This window comes from Odontesthes bonariensis, chromosome 16 (genome assembly GCF_027942865.1).
Source record: "Odontesthes bonariensis isolate fOdoBon6 chromosome 16, fOdoBon6.hap1, whole genome shotgun sequence".
In the NCBI taxonomy this organism is placed as follows: domain Eukaryota; kingdom Metazoa; phylum Chordata; class Actinopteri; order Atheriniformes; family Atherinopsidae; genus Odontesthes; species Odontesthes bonariensis.
In genome coordinates, this window is record NC_134521.1 from 7,758,260 (window position 1) to 7,775,359 (window position 17,100).

The 17,100-nt window shown below is 38.2% G+C and overlaps 1 protein-coding gene across 5 annotated transcripts in view; it reads right to left on the bottom strand.

Annotated features, from left to right (window-relative positions):
• grik1a (glutamate receptor, ionotropic, kainate 1a) overlaps positions 1-16,903 on the bottom strand; it is a 36,836-nt gene extending 19,933 nt beyond the window's left edge. For all 5 annotated transcript variants that reach the window (XM_075487594.1, XM_075487592.1, XM_075487595.1 and 2 more), the window contains exons 1-7: positions 16,524-16,903; positions 4,993-5,160; positions 4,176-4,433; positions 3,039-3,220; positions 2,401-2,454; positions 1,962-2,132; positions 1,500-1,643 (exon numbers count right to left, since the gene is read on the bottom strand). In XM_075487594.1, the coding sequence (XP_075343709.1) occupies positions 1,500-1,643; positions 1,962-2,132; positions 2,401-2,454; positions 3,039-3,220; positions 4,176-4,433; positions 4,993-5,160; positions 16,524-16,650 (1,104 nt within the window). In that variant the 5' untranslated portion in view covers positions 16,651-16,903. The remainder of the gene's footprint in view (positions 1-1,499; positions 1,644-1,961; positions 2,133-2,400; positions 2,455-3,038; positions 3,221-4,175; positions 4,434-4,992; positions 5,161-16,523) is intronic.
• Positions 16,904-17,100: the final 197 nt, after the last annotated feature.

Sequence of the window (17,100 nt, forward strand, 5' to 3'; positions counted from 1 at the left end):
AAACGCATGTACTTGAAAACACTATTTAGTAATTCGGTAATTTAGTAAAATAATTTTTTTTTGTTCTACTTCATGTTTGAATGAGTCATGAGTTTGAAGCCTGTGTTGCATAATTGCTCTCTTGTGGAGGCCAGCCTCTTTTTGCCTTACTTGTTGACTGCTGACAAATGCTGCTCTTCTTTTCCCCTAAACATCAACCTTTTAAGTAAAAAGTTGTACTACTGGTGATCATAGTAATCATAGCTGATATGGTGACTAATTATATACAACAGTAAACAGGTGTTGTAGAGCAGTTTGAATAGCCAGGTCTCTCATGTAAGGTCCAAATCAAAAATAAGATCTCAAGGTTTATAAAAGGGCCGCCATCTGCTTTTGACCTCTTTAAAAGTGGATACCAAATAAAAAATCCCAATCTGGAGTCTAAGCATCCTCATCCTCTCCTGACCAATGCTGAGTGAAACACATATTCCTAAATGTGCTTCAGGCCAAATTTTCACCTTATTCAAAGGCTATTTTTGAATCTGCACAAGTGGAATGTTTTCAATGCTGAACTGGAGGTAGAGTACAGAAGCAGAGAATACTGCAGCATTCTCGTTATCATATCAGATCGTTTTCTTGGTGGGGAAACATTTCTTGCAGTCGTCAATGTGAAAAGAAAATATCAACAGAGGAAAAAACAGAAAAGAAAACTTCCTACAGATATCACCATAGAAAATAGGGGAAAATAGAGGCTGTTACCCACTTTTCACTGAGCATGAAATCACAAAAGTGTGTCCATGCATATCCAAAATGTTTAAGAAAGTGATTAATCTAGTCCAAAGACTAGAAAAGAAAACTGTCTCCTCATATTCTCAGCTCTATTGTCAGGAATGTTTTCCAATTGAGTGTTGTGTGAGATATACTTTGAGTTCATACAGTCAAAGAAGCTATCTTTAAGTGATAAATAGCACTGGAGGACAGAAGCTTCAAAGAATGGGCAGGGGCAAACACGCCAAAAGCTAAAGAGGAGAGACACACTAAGATGTACAGAAAATAAGCTGGGCATGAAGACGAAACCGTAGCGAGGGGATGGAGTGATAATGTTCCCTCTCTCAGGCAGGCAACGGTCGTCTGCTGGATTTAAGACTGAAGACATCAAAACACTCCTGCATCAAAGGCCTCATTTCTGTCTGTGGGCCTCCAGTCTCACAGTCAGTCTAGGCCACATGCTTTCAACTTATAAGTACATAAATGCTGTGCATTTTCGTGTTGAGTGCTCTCAGAGGTTAAGCGTGGCGTGGAAGAGGTGACATATAAAATCTTATATCACATGACATGACATGGAATTTTGCTGAATTTGCTGAATTTCATAATCAAAACCGGGGCATTAAAAATGTGAATGATCTTGCGCTCGTAGAGTCCTTTGAAAATGTTGAATGGCGCCATCAAAAATGCAAGCCAATGCAGAGCAATGGGAGATGCTGGTGATGGCGCAGGCTTCCTAGTAGACTGTCACTGACCTCTTTGAATAGGTTCATGAAGCGAGGTCCAAAGCGCCAAGGTTTGTGGCGGTGGCACTGCAGGGAGCTGACGGTCATCTGTGTGGCCCGTTGGGAAGCAACAGCAACCATGTACACTGCATCATACATCAAGGCTGCATCTGTCTGCAGAGGAGGCGGTGAGGGGAGTATTTTTTTTTTCTACACTCAAAAGCAATAAACACATAAACATTGGTTGTAAACAGCTGCATTACAAAGCCAGGGCAGCAGGTCTTACGGAAGGAAATATGAGGTGAAAGCATGATAATAAGTAAAGGTAGGGTGCTCCATTAAAGGATTAAACAGAATATTTTGTAAGTATAATGATAAGATAAATATAATAGGATTTATCCATTTTACCAAGGCAACATATCAAATGTGCATCGCTGCATATGCATAGCTTTCAGCAGAGCATGCATCTAGCATCATCATAAAAAGGCTTACAGTCATGACTCCATCAGTCAAGCCACTCTCTTGTTTTGGACCCTGCAGTCTGTCCGTAGCCCACTTGTCCATCGTGGAGGCTACCCATGGGTCATCAAAGTTAAGCAGTCTGAAACCTGTCATGTTGACTCCACTGTAACGGTACGGATCCAGATCCAGAGCAAACAAATCCTGAAACGGGAGAGAAGAGATGGAAATGAGGAGCACAACGGAAACATGGTGTATGTGTATTTTTATCTGTTCAGTGGACAAAGTAAGTGCAGCGCAATGTAACGTCTGAGTTCATGGTGTGACATTCTCAGTCAAAGCCAAAGCTGGGTAACATTCCCAATAAATTCACATAGCCAATGTCTGGCCATATGCACATAAACAGCTTGTTTTCACTTTGTGTTGTACCTCCTGTGAAGCAGTTTAAGTTGAGCATTGTTTTCTAACTCACCAGTGTTGTGAAGAAAAAGTGGTAGTATTCTGTCATCATTCCCATTGATGAAAGCTGCAAGATCAGGAAAATAAATATAGAAACAAAAAACAAAAGTAAGGGCTGGACTGTTTTATTATCCAATATTCAAAATTCTAAATGTTGTAAGAGGCTAATGAAAGCTAAGATGAAAATAATGTGAAGATAGAATGATTATATAATATGAGGAATTAGGGCACAAAATGTTTTTTTTTTTTTTTTTTCTTTGACTTTCTCATCTGTTCAGCCCCATAGTCATATATGAATCATTAAACAAAGAGATATTCTATATTACTTCTATGTACATGTACATCATCAATCATCAGCAATGACTGAATGGGCTTTGCTCAAATAGTAGCACATTCATGAGATGGAATGTGCTACCCTTTAACATTGTAACATTAAAAGGGTTCTGTCATACTGAGGAGCAAATGGAAAGGTTCTCTTGATTATATCCTTAATGGCTACCACTGAAATCAATAGATGTCTTAGTAAACAAACTACAGTGGCTGCATATGATTTATTTATTTTTATTAAACACAGGCAGGCATCGCTGTGAAGAGAATTGTCAATTACAGTGCTCCCAAAGTACACACAAATTTGTTATAAAAAGGAGAGACCTGCTTTAGGAGTTCTGATGCTGTGCGGTAGGAGCAGTCAAAGATAATAAAAAACTCCTTGTCTTTCTTCAGTTCCTTAAGCAGTGGTCTGGCATCTAGGTTACTCGAGGTAAGCTGGCGGATCTTGATCTTCAAGTTTAACTTTGCCGGAGCCTTGATCAACTCTTGCATCCGCATTAGACCTGAAAAGAAAAAAAAAGAAAAAAAACACACCACACACATGGAAAAAGAAAAAAGTAGAAGAACATTATTTTGTTTTTCCCTCATCCCCCGAGGTGGGGCGGTCTTAAGTTCAGACCAGGGTAGAACACAACTCTTGAGTTTCTTGCTCAAGAAAACTTGGATAATTTTGTTGAAATATGTCATCTCTATTCTTTGCATCATCATCATCATCATCATCATCATCATCATCATCATCATCATCATCATCATCCTGTTGCTCAGCTTCTGGCCTACATCTTCTTTGACTGTGCTCCCCGCATATGTGTATAAGGACACAACATGCTCAAGAAAATGCATTTCTGATCAAAAATCACAAGTTAAAAAAAAATAAAGTAATATTGTCTCGGTTGTGGCTGGAAGTCCATGCAGCTCTCTGTATTATGAAGGCAGGGGGCAGCTGTATAGGCAGCTTTTCTTATAAGAGAAGCTGGTGCCCTGTTATAGATTGGGTTCACTGGCCAGCACAACAGAGGTGACTTTGGTAGACAGGATTATATTTTGTAATTATAACCAAGACATCACTGTATTGGGATATCCAAAAAACACGAGCGAGACATTTTTCAATCTTGTCCTTCTTGTTTTTCTGCCTTAAATGACATGCAATTTTAAGATTCTAAAGCAGCAATACACTAGGAAAAAATAAAAAATAAAAAATAAAATGCTGTCCCCAGTCCCTCAAATATGTGGATATTAAAAGAGAATGACCAGAATCAACTGCAACGTAATGAAACTTTGTGCATATTTGTTTTCACTTTGACTTAAAATGCTTACTAATCAAGTGGGTTTAACATCTGATGTTCTACATCCATTGTAATACCTGCACAGGCCAATAACACATCCAAGTACTTCTGAATCTGTTTTTAAAAGTTACATTTTGCTGACCAATAAACAACTATAACAGTCAATGGACCCTACCTGTGCTGTCTTCATAGATCATGGTTAGTTTTTTCCATTTGAAGAACGTGACTACATCCAGGATGGCTCTGGCAATGGCAGTGTACTCAGGATAGAGGTTAATGAAAAAGGTGTCTTTGTTGTCCACTGAGGGGTGCTTCCAGCGAGTCTGTATGTGGGGGACTTCCAGGGCATTGCAGATGGACTGAACTGCACTAACCGAGGAGCTGTGAGAGGGGCCGAACACAGCAACCACCCCAAGAGCTAGCTGGTCACACACTGGTAAAAAAAGGCAGCAGCAAAGAGTCAGCTGGAAATGTCTAGACAAGGATAGTAAATAAAAGATTAATTTAAATCCAAATTCCAATTAAGGCTTTTTTTTATTGTTAAAACAAGTTAAATTGATACCCACGCTTACATTTTAAAGGGATATTTTGGAAATCCTGAAACTATATTACTTCAAAATGTTAGAAGGACATCACGTACAGAGGAATTTGTTTTTAATGACTTGGTTGGGCAAGTAATGGTTAAATAAAACACAGTGAAGTGAAACACACCACCACCAAGAGGCTGATTTGTGTGCTGTTTTCACAACATCTCTGGCTCCAACAGAATCCAAGACAAAAAGATCCAACTTAGAATATTAAGTCATAGCATCTGTTGTTCACAAGAAAGATTCAATGGATTACATTGAATTTAAGTGTATGTAATTACAATTAAATACACAATTTGAATTTCAACTTTGTTTACTTTCTCTGTAAAGTGTCCTAAAATTCCTTTTGCTGACAATTTGCTGTGATGTCAAAGTCAACTGAATCGCTGCCTTATCATTTCCTACCTCTCCTGGAAGCTTCAAAGCCATCGAAGACATTTATTCTCTGAATGTCGTAGGTCAGAGTGATGTTCGGCATCAGGGTCTTGTTGCGGTTTATGTTATTCACAGCAAACTTGAAAGCCAACTCGTCCGCACTCACTAACTCACTTTCTCTGGTCTCAAAAATTCCACCTGAACATGGAAATGGATGAGAAACACAAGTTAAATTAAAGAAAGTGTAGAAGGTCAAACGCATATTTCATCCACTCTGCAACAAACAATGTGTTCTGTCAAGCTTTACATTTCATTTAATCAAATCATTTACAGAAAACTGCTGAAGCTGCAAATCAGCTTCTCTGTTAATAAATGCATAATATAACTGCATATATTCATTTCAACAGAGTAACTAAAAGGATGATTAAAATCAGCAGCTGAAATGACTAATTATTAAGTGCATCATAAAACTGCCTGTATATGATGTTTTTCATATGAAACTCTAGACCTCTGTGTTTGTGAACGGGCTGTTAGCCAGTTTGGTAAAAGTTCTTATGGATATCATAAACTAAAAATAAACATGTTCATTATAACATTGTTAACATATATGAATGCACTGATACACAATACCTGTATGTTAAAAAGCATGTAATGACTTATACGGGTCATATTACTAATAACTAGCACTAGCAAGTTTTGAAGTATTAATGTGTCAGATTTATTTGGAAAAGCTGCTCCATGCATTTATCTTCAGTTGACTTGATTACTGTAATAATGTGTTTCTGGTCTACCCAAGAGATCGACGGCTGCAGCTGATTCAGAACGCTGCTGCTCGAGTCACTCACTAAATCCTGTGACTCCTGTCTCCACATTGGCTTCCTGTTTGTCAGCGAGGTGATTTTAAAATACGTTGGTTTATAGAGCTTTAAATGATTGAGGACCACAGTACATCCCAGATATTGTGATACATGTACCTCAGGACATCATATAGGTTTTCAGGATTGAGAAGTAAAGATGAAGAAGTTGCTTTCAGTATATTTTGCAATATATATTTGAAAAAAGTCCCAAGTAACTGTAGGTATGGGTCAGCTCTTGCTTTTTTCTAATCAAACTTTAAGACTTTTCTGTTCACCACTGCATGTAGTTTATTCATTTAACTGAATAAAAGGACTTTGATTCATAACTTTCACTGCACTGTACCGCTCTTTTAATGATTTTATGCTCTAAGTGAAGCACTTTGAATCATCTAGTTGTTGTATTGTGCTACACAGATACACATTGCCTTACCTATTACAGCAATATTAATATGATACATCACCAAAAATATACTGTTTGAATTGCAACCATCCGGTCATCCGATAGTAATTTCAATTAACCGTTTCTTTAATGACAAAAAGAAGAAGCAATATATCATCAACAAGGCTAGATATACAATATGCCTTCAGCTTCCCACAGATGCCTGCATATGTAGATCAACGTGTAGTGTTCTCAAAGAGGAGCAAAGGTAGTTGTTCTTCCATTTCTCTGATTTTGTAATGTGGGGACAAATCGCTGCTGACATCAGCTGTCAGCACTCTTTCGAGAAACAGTGCTGTTCAGGCAGACCTGGTATTGTCCTCAAACTCCTCCTCAGCACCCTGTCATCCGAGGATGTGAAGCCAGAAGAAACTGAGGTAGTTTACTGCTCCTACAGTGTCAAAAGGCAGCAGGAAATAAAAAGACTTGAACAGCTTTAAATGACTTGTCTTACAAAAAAGGCTTTTGTAACTTGAGTCAAAGAACATTTTTGAAGATAGGGACAAAAGAAATCACTAACTGGACAAGTAATTAACTTTTTTTCTTTGTTCTTTTTTTTTATTTTCAGAACATTGTCTGAACATTCATACATATATATATATATATAATTTTCAATATGTTTTTACTGTTTAATTAAGTATTTCTTCAGAAATAAATGTGTCCTATCTTTTGCCAGGCTTCGCTGCATGGCTGTGGACACATGATAACATTGGCTTCATTAGCAAAGTAAAATGTACACCCACCAAAAAATTACAGGCTGCTCCACGCCAGCCCCACTTTGACTGAAGTACCACCCACAGCACAGCTAAAAGTGAACAGAAAGTATTTCATCGGCCTTCATCAACTTCAGAATAATTATTTTGACAGAACAGGGTTTTACTTTTTTTTTTTAAATGCAAAGTTTTCAACACAAAAGTTGTGCACCCGAGAACAACGTTTCCTCTTAAAACATTTAATAATAGCTGCAAATACAGTGACCCCCTCAGAAATTGCTCTAGTGATTTGTTTCTATTCATTGTCACAACCCCAACACTCAATTTAAATGTCCACCTGTGTCATTTAATGGATCAAAGAAAAATAGATTACAAGGTCAATTTTCTATGAACAATTCTCCATCCATCCATCTGTTTTCTGATACTTATCCCAGAACAGGTCACAGGTGCAACAGTCTGCACAAAGATCAACAGACAGCAGTCTCTCCAGCCACCTCCTCCAGCTGTTCTAGGTGGACAACAAGTCATTTTCAAGCAAGCTGTGAAATACATCTTTCCAGCGGGTCCTAGGTCTACACCAAAGCTTCAACACCTCTCGTCTCGTGCAAGATGCCCAGAAGGCACTCTGAGCCTATGTCATTACATGAATAGCCACCTAACTGAAATAGAGTGGTTTAAGTGCCGTAGTCATTCCAGGAGCTATTGTGTGTTGTTGAGGGTAGTGTGGTCAAATTGGTCCTGGATGAGGGCCCAGACAAAAACACAGTTAAATAACACTTGTGATAGATATATCCAGGAATGTCGGCATATGTTAGGGAAGCTGGAGCCATGCCCCGAGCAGAGCCTTGTCAGCTGGTGGTTGGGGCTTTGCTCATGGGATTTGGCCAAAGGCACCCTAAACAAGTTAATGATGATCTCCAGAAGCACTTTGCTTCGGAGTTTAAGTCGTTTGTGGATTACATCCACATATACATCATTTTTATGTTTTCATTAATTCAAGTTACTTTCATTCTCACTGACCAGTGGAGTGGGCAATACATTTAGACAGTTATGCTCTGTCACTATTTGTTGCATAAAGACAATGAAAGCAACATTGTCTACATAGCTGCAATTTCTGTGCTAATGAACTGTCACCCAGCTTTACTGTCCACAGATTCTACCGTCAATACATTTTGACAAAAGATGTGTTGAGGAATAACCTGCAACTCGGGAAACAAATTTCTTGCATATTACATACACAGTGGGCAGAAAAGTTAGTTTGAAACAACATTGATATTGGCATTCTTAATTGAATTCAAAACTCAATACCAAGCCACAAGAGCTCTGACGTTTCTTATGTCCCACACATATATCTCTGTGTGGTCTCTCTCCTAATGCAATTTGATGAATCATAGTTGGAGGGAAACGAGGTCAGAGTCCAACTGGCTCAGTAATAATGTTGCAGCAAGGACTTCTTTATATAAAAATGTCTCGTCTGGTTCACAAATACATAAAGATATTATTAGATATTATAAGGAATTTGACTGGCCTGCACAGAGTTCTGACCACAACCCGATAGAACACCTTTGGGATGAATTAGAGCAGAGACTGCGAGCCAGGCCTTCTTGTCCAACATCTGTGTCTGACCTCACAAATGCGCTTCTGGAAGAATAGTCAAAAACTCCCATAAACACACTCCTTAACCTTGTGGAAAGATCTTGGACCAAATGTAAAGTTTGGCTCTGTAAGATGATGATCATGATCAGTTGCTCATCCATGGAAGGTTGATACTTCGATAACACAAAATCACTTAATCTGTAAAGCTTTTAAATCGTCTGCTTTTATGTACATACAGCACATACAAACTGACTTAGAAAAGCTAAAAAAAAACATAGTTACAGACACTTTTGTTCAGGTCACAAATGCCGTGTAGCAAATAGCAATTATACAAAAATAGCCATTTGCTAGTTGTTATAAGATATCATTTGACAGCAGGTATTCAGCAATTATGGCTGACGGATGCTTTTTCTGCCTTCAGTCAGAGGTAAACAAAAAAGCGCAAGAACCAGAATGAGCTCTATGCCAACCTGTCAAGCAAGCCTGATCAAGCTCTTCAAAATAAAGACATAGATGCTTGGGTCTGTTTGTATGCAAGAGGATTCTCACCCCATCCATCTTTCACTACACTACTTAACAATAAACAATAATGTTCTACATTAGTCATTTGGCATTCCATTTTGTGGAGCAGCTTCAACTCTTCTGTGGACTGTGACTGATGCACTTAAATTTGAAATTTTTCTTTTGCTTTTTTTTCTATCAAATGAATAAATGTACCTCAAAAGCACTAAAAGCTTTTTATTAAGCCCCCAACTGATGAGAAATAATTTGCCACAGGAAAACACGTCCATCTGCCATGAAACACATTACAAATGGATGTAAAGTTCAAGCATGCCCACCGGACTCCATGGATGCCTCTCAACATGTGACGGGGGTTTGCAGATAGATTTTAGCTGCTCAAAAGTCAAGCTCAATCAAAATGTGCCGAGGCTGATTAAAGCATAGGGAAGCACGTAATAATGGATGATTGTTTTCCCATTCTCCCTCGAGTTAATTATTTTCATTGTTTCATTGTTTAAGTTTATTTTTTCTAGCAATGCTTTGTTTTAGCTCTGTTTTGTAGAATGTTGTTCTATAAAAGATGAAAATAAAATGGGTAAATAGAAAATCCTATCCTACTTTATTTAGCCAATTACTGCCAATATTTTGTACTTCTCACCTTAGATTTTAAAGAAGACTTTCGATTTGTTGTCGAAGCGAATTCATAAAGATCACTGAAACATTTTAGTGCTTGTGCACAACCAGGATACAAAATGTGAATTTACTCAATACTGCGGTGACTTTAATGTGCTGTGCTGCAGTATTGCACATTTACCTCAAGGTAAGACATTAGATTTATAAAAGCATGCAGGTTTTTTAAACTCCATATCATTATACGAGCACGTTTAACTGGATGTTGCACATTTTGCTTAGCCTTCAGATTATGATTTTTGAAAAAGCATGCTGTAGTTTAGATGTCACTCATTTGGCATTACAATTCAGCAGAAGACATTTACACATTAGACTGGCACTCACTACCTGAGAAGGAGAAAGTGTGGACCTATCATCAAAAAGTTGTGACAGTTCACTGAGCAGAACGTGTAAGAAGATTTCTATTTTTTTCTCAGGATCAGACAACTGTGGGAACTCATGTTTTCATTTGCCTCGGCAGAATCCACTGAGCCTCCCTTCTGTGTCAGACCTGCCTATCACTACTGTTAATAAACTGATGTGAAATCTAAAAACATATCTAATAAGAGTTGGTTTAATATTAACACACATTGGGGTAACTTGTTACAAGTTACTCCCTTTAAATGTAATGCAGTCATTGCATATGTGATACAAAATGAGGGTACTGCAAAATAACACTGTCCAATGAAATATAAAACATTATCAAATATGTAATCATTTTAGTAGGTGTCTTTTGTGGTAAAAATAATTACCAACAACGATGTCACTGACATGGAATGTGCTTTCAATTCATTTTTGTTATTTATTGTGTGTTCGGTGCCGTTTTGGCGAATGAAAGACTCTCTGAATATGAGTTTAAAAGAGCGAGTTTACAAGTTTGTAACCTCACAATACACAACCAGTAAACTTGATTAGCAGGCACATGCATTGCTTCTTGAAAGGTTTTACTCCAACCTAAGAAAAGTGAATAAGGAAACTGTTCAGTCAGACACATGAAAGTTTGAGACTCACCTGAATGTTTTGAGTAAAGGTTTTAGGACAGGCTGTCACGGTAAACTTAAGGGATGTGTAAAAAAGAACAAGTCAAACTGTTTTACTGTTAGCTATACTGAGTCCCTGCTCACCATAATAGTTCATGAAAATAAAGCTAACACGCAAACATCTTATACATTTTTATAACTAAACTGTGCAGTTTAATTAGAAAAAAATACTGAGTTCTCCAATTGCAAAAAAAAAGTAGCAGAATTACAGTATTGTGTTTTGTAATCCATTACTTTGTTACCTACACACTGGTTGTGGGTTTATCCAGTTGTTACAGAGGCTACTAGGTCTATGCCTATTGATAACACCCATTGAAAAAATAAAGATTCACCAAATGGGTTCAGACTTTATCACGCTTTGGATAAAAGCGTCTGGTAAATGCATAAACATCACTAGCAATATCTAGCAATATTAGGCTACAAAAACTACCACCATCAGTGCCTCTGAAAAAAAGTGACCTGCATGCATATTGGGCAGGTTGTGTAGCAACGGGCAGGAGCTAATGCATCCACAGTAAGAAAGCAGTCTTGTGTCGAACATTGCATTGCACATTGTTGGTCTGGGACTGAAAAGAAAGACACAGGGAGACAGAAACACAAAGAAATAACTGAAAAAGACCAAAAGGAAAATGAATACTTGAGAAGCATTATGTACTGTCGTATATTCAAAGGTCTCTGTGCCCTGGCTTCAGGTTTCATTTGCATTTCTAACGTGTTATACATTTGGTTGATAAATCAAAAGAAATGCTAATTTTGCGTGCAAAGATTACAAGGCACTCAACCTCCACTGTAGAATTATGGCACAAAAATAATGCATTGCTACCCGGGAATCAGATACTTTTTTCTACTACCACTGAAATGAAGACAATAAATTGCACAGAATGTGTTACGTGACACCAGCATGTGTCTAAGCAACAATAATGCTTGTTACAGCTCCTTTCAGGTTGCATTTTTCAGGTTTTTTTAATCAATTGTTATGAGCGCAGAAATCGAACAAAACCAGGCACTACTAAAAAACAAAGATGGGAATGGACAGAAGAGGTAGGATTCCACAAGTCTCTCCGAACACACAAAAAAATGTCTCATAAGTCCACAGAGTCAATATACAAATAAATAAGGTAATTCATTTAATTCTACAACAGACTTCCGCTTTCTCTTTCTTCCTCTCAGCCAAAAGTCCTGGTTTTCTGCCAGCATAACGAGTGATCACACTCGTTTCCACAGTGTGATCACAGTATAACTGTGTCCTCCACAAAAGTGAGGCAAACGTTCCAATTACTGGCAATACGGTTACAAGAGATTAATTTGTTTTCCTAATATTTGTTTTCCTCTTCTAATTGGCTGGAAGAAAAAGAACTAATGAATACATTCAAGCAGGTACCCATTTAAAAAATACATGTCACAGCTCCTGTTTATTTTAAGCAAGTTGATTCAGCAGAAAGCAACACCTAAAGCCAAATTTTGCAATTCTGCAATTCTTCACATGCGCGCACACACACACGCGCGTGCGCACACACACACACACATTGATATGTCTTTGGATGCAAATCTTTCAGAATTGTGAATTTCTGAACTTGTGTTGCTCAAAGGACCTGAGCTGAATCACTGAAGCTGAACAGATTGGTCTTAAACGGCCCTGAATATTAATATGTGACCCAGAGCTAAACCCTACATCATAAATCCGCTGCATGTGCTGCTAGACTTTACCACAAATGAACAAATGCTGTCCGAGCTAGGAAGAAATCTAACAGAAAGACCAGTGCTCGTCAAGATGGTATAGATTATATAGAAAATCTAGCTCTTCTATCCCAGATGGCCAAGTATTTAGTGCTTGTACCAGTTTACAGAAAGACATAAGCTTTTCACAGATAATATCAGTATTGACAGAAACAGAGTCACAATCCAATGTTCAGTCAACCAAAAAGCTGTTTCTTTTAATATCTTAGTCAGTTTTTAGATCTCTATCAAAACTATTCAAGTTGTGCATTTATGCCAAAGAAAAATATCCTATATCATGATTATAATACTTTCAATGAACATTAGAATTAGCATATAGACTACAGTAAAATTACTGTTGCAGTTTTATGTCTCTGCCAGCCACTCTAGTTGCAGGTTACCCTATTTATGTCCAGACTTGTAAAGTATATGCATTGATAACTTTCAATCACTTAAGCAAAATGTGTTGAGTGTATTTATGTTTTTCAAATAAAGCCATTTGTACAACCTAACATCATACCCATCACTGTAAATGACTTTAAATACATAAAAACCTTTGTCTTTTACTTCACATAACGAAATATTTAGAGACATCCAAGATGGGAAGCCAATATCAGTGTAATAGATTCAGGATGTTTATGTTGATTTATTTGTTAGGGATCACGCACAAGAACATTAATTTCATAAGAGAATGGATGCATTGTATCAGATTTAACTAACGGCTAATTTCCATTTGTGGTAACAGGTACACAAAAGCACAATTTGTTATCTGACTACATTTTAATTTTGGTGACAATCTCTCCCTTGTATCTGAGTTACAAAGTTTATTAATTAATTGGAAAGTGTTTTGAAGCACACCGGTTCAATTTTAAACCTATTATCAATATGATATGATATATGTGTGTAATTTTGTCATGGTTAACCTCTAATCTACTGTTTCCCATCAGTGTGTTAGTGGTCCTTTGAAAATAATTTAAATATAAAGTTCACTTTTTAAATGTGACTTTACTTTGTGTGCAGATGCAAAAAAATTTACATCAGGAACTCAAGAACTGTTTTCATGTTTTCATCTACAGGGGGGGGGGTGGGGGTTGTGACATCAAAGCCAGTTTAGAAGCCAGTTGTCATCTGATAAATAACACACGTGAATGATGTACAGCAACTGGAACCAGCGATAACTTGAGTCCAAAAGAAAAAAATGGACAGGCGACCTGTCCATGGTGTACCAATGACAGTGGGGATAGGCTCCAGCCCCCCGCAATCCTAAAATTGGATAAAGCAGGTATAGAAAACTGATGGATGGATTTTGTGCATTTAGAATAATCTGACATATAGAAATGTTACTTATCTGAACCAGAACCAGTACTGAATGCAGAACTTCTGTACCCTAGATCCTCTGAGGCCTTACTTTATAAGGTAAGAACAGATTACAGTGACGCCAACTCTCCATTCAATCAGTCACTCAGATTCACACATTAATGCTCGTCTGTGATTTGATTCAAAGCCTGAAAGTGAAATGCTTGGATAATGAACACAGCCCTCTGTGTTCACCTGGCCCCATCCTGTCTAATCAAATCCATGCGCAGCTCTAAGAGTCATCTTACCTCCACCAGCAGGCTGATGACAGCAGGATTGAGGGCAACTGGGTTCATGCTTTGAGTGAAAATGGCCTCAACAACAATGTATGTCAGGCAGAAGAGAATACTGGGAGGAATTAATAATCCGTTACGTTTGCATGACAGCAAAATATGCAGCAAATTCAGATGATGGTTTGGGTCAGAACTGTAGTATGTCATAAAACAGTTCTTTAAAAAAACTGAGATAATTAAGATTGTAATACCAGAGACAAAGCCTGTTGGAGATGATGAATCGATAAGACCTAGAATTTGAGGTGCCAGGTCAGAGGGAACATTCAACTTGGAGCCTTAGATTCCTTTATCAATATTTCAACTAAGTTTGCATCCTGCATAGATTAAGATTAAGATCCGATTTATTGGTCATGCATACATGCATATACACGAAATTTGTCCTCCGCTTTTAACCCATCCAGGTTGGCACCTGTTGACACACACATGCACATGCACAGGGTCACACACACTCAGAGACAGATGCCAACCTGGAGCGGTGGGCAGCCATGAAGCGCCCAGGGAGCATGGGGGGTACGGTGCCTTGCTCAAGGGCACCTCAGCTGTGACAAGAGGGTGGACTAACACCCCTCCAGCTATCAGTTCCACCAATCTTTTTTGAGTGGCGAGAGTGGGAATCGAACCGCCAACCTTCCGGTTATTGGACGACCGATACAAATTAATGAAAAAACTTTGTGTAATTCCATGCAAGTACATTACAATCATGTGAACAAAAGATTACGCTCTCTGTGTCCTTTGAATATATGACAGCACATAATGCTTCTCAAGTGTTCATTTTCCTTTTGGTCTTTTTCAGTTATTTCTTTGTGTTTCTGTCTCCCTGTGTCTTTCTTTTCAGTCCCAGACCAACAATGTGCAGTGCAATGTTTGACACAGAATAGTAGCAGGGTGTGAAAATATAATTCAATATCATGTAGAACTACCTTTAGCAGTAATAACGCCAAGTAATTGGGTTCTGTATGATATTATGGATATCTCACATCGTAGAGTACTCTTGGTCCACTTTTCTTTACTAAATTGCTTCAGTCCATTTAGTTTTGCAGGCATTGAGTATGCCATAGCTCTCTGAAGTTTCAACTAAGCAACTTTCAATTCGGTTGAAGTCTGGACTTTGACTAGGACACCTTGATTCTTTAATTCTACAGATTTTGCTAGTATATTTGACTTGTAGCGTGATAAATCTTAGCCTACTTTAGCAGTTGGACAGATGACCTCACATTTGACTCTACTTTGGTATACAGAGGGGTTCATGGTTGACTCAATGGCTGCAAGACATGAAAGTCTTGTGGCTCCAAACAAGCCCAAATCTCACCCCCTCTCACCGTGTGTTGTTATGAAGTATGAGGTTTTTGCACTGATGTGTGTTTAGTATTCATCAAACATGCCGCTTTGCATTATGACCAAAAATATCCACTTTGGTTTTGTCTGTCCAAAGGATATCATTCCAGATTTGTTCTGATTTAACTCTGCAAACCTGAGCTGTGCTGCAATGTTCTTTTTTCAATTAGAGAAAAGGAACTCTCTCCTGGCAACTCTATCTAACAAGCCATACTTGTCTTATTGTAACTGTATTGGCATGAACTTTAACATTTTACAAGCTAATTTAGGTCTCTGGTCTGAGAGAGTAGAGTCTTTGGCTCCTGATTTTTTTTGGTTTTTCCATTTTTTTTCTCTGAGTAACTCCAATGTCTGGTCTTGGGGTGAACTTGCTGGAACATTCAATCTGGGAAGATCCCACAACTTTCTTGACTGTTTACACTGACTGCGAATGATGGACTCAAAATTGTTTGGATATTTCCTTATAACCCTTCCCATAAACAGAAACAACTGCAACTCTAAGATCTTTGCTGATGTCTTTCCTGTTTGGCTTGTCTGAATACTTCAGATCAGCAAACAGCCAAAACCTCTGCCTTTGGGCAGATGTTTGCACTTGCTGATGATCAGTTAATGGAGTAAATTTGATTGACAGCATCTGGCTGTTACTTATCCTCTTAGATCCCACTGAATCAGTATCAACTTATTTTCAGACACTGCTTCTGCTTTTGGGCTAGATTGTAATTTGTCGTGTGTTGTTAAAGCTGTATTTTACGACCTGAGAAGGACCAGATAATTCTACTAACTTAAAATAGAAAAGTGTAGTCTACTCTCTTTTTTCACAACTGTAATTATTTTTTGTCTTGAATGACAATTACCGACACGACAGTCTTATATAATAGTGAAAACAATCCCATAATCACACTCACAGGTTAAGGGAAAAATATCGCTTAGCTGAAACGAAGTGGGACAACTGTACCACAAAACTGTATCTTAGACATGTAATATAATCTACCACACATTGTTCAAAAGCACCAATAACACCGTGCGTAAACAGCTGTTGCGCTTACCGATCCTGAGGACTTGCGTTGAGCTCAGACAGAACTCCGCCGCGAAGAAAATATAGCAAATAAGTCTCTTTCTCTGCTCCATAGTTTTCCAGGAAAACTCACCAGAAACGGTGAGACCACGACACATTGAAAGAGCCTTTATCCAAGCGGGGACACCACCGAGGTGCCATACCAACGCGCATCCCAAGTTTTATTCCCAACTCGATCCACTCTGCATCACACCGCTGCGCAAAAGAAAGTGCACATGACAAACTCAAGTCACATGTATCCAAGGTTCCCCTGCAAAATCAATATACTGTAAAACCAAGTTCCATTGTCGAGACAAAAAGCAGCAGCGGGATATGCACGCACATCAGTAAGAGCGCCTCCAAGGTGGTAGAAGCTGGGGAAACCTGAAATCTGTGTGGCGTGCTACAAATGTAACAACATCCGGTACAAAAAAAAAATCAAAATAAAACGTACTTTAGCATTAGTATCATATTGAAATAAACTCATCAGGACGTTAAATTTACTCTTCTTCATTAGTCCGCTGTCATGTGTTTTGTCTATACTTTCCATTGTTGAGATCAAATATTAT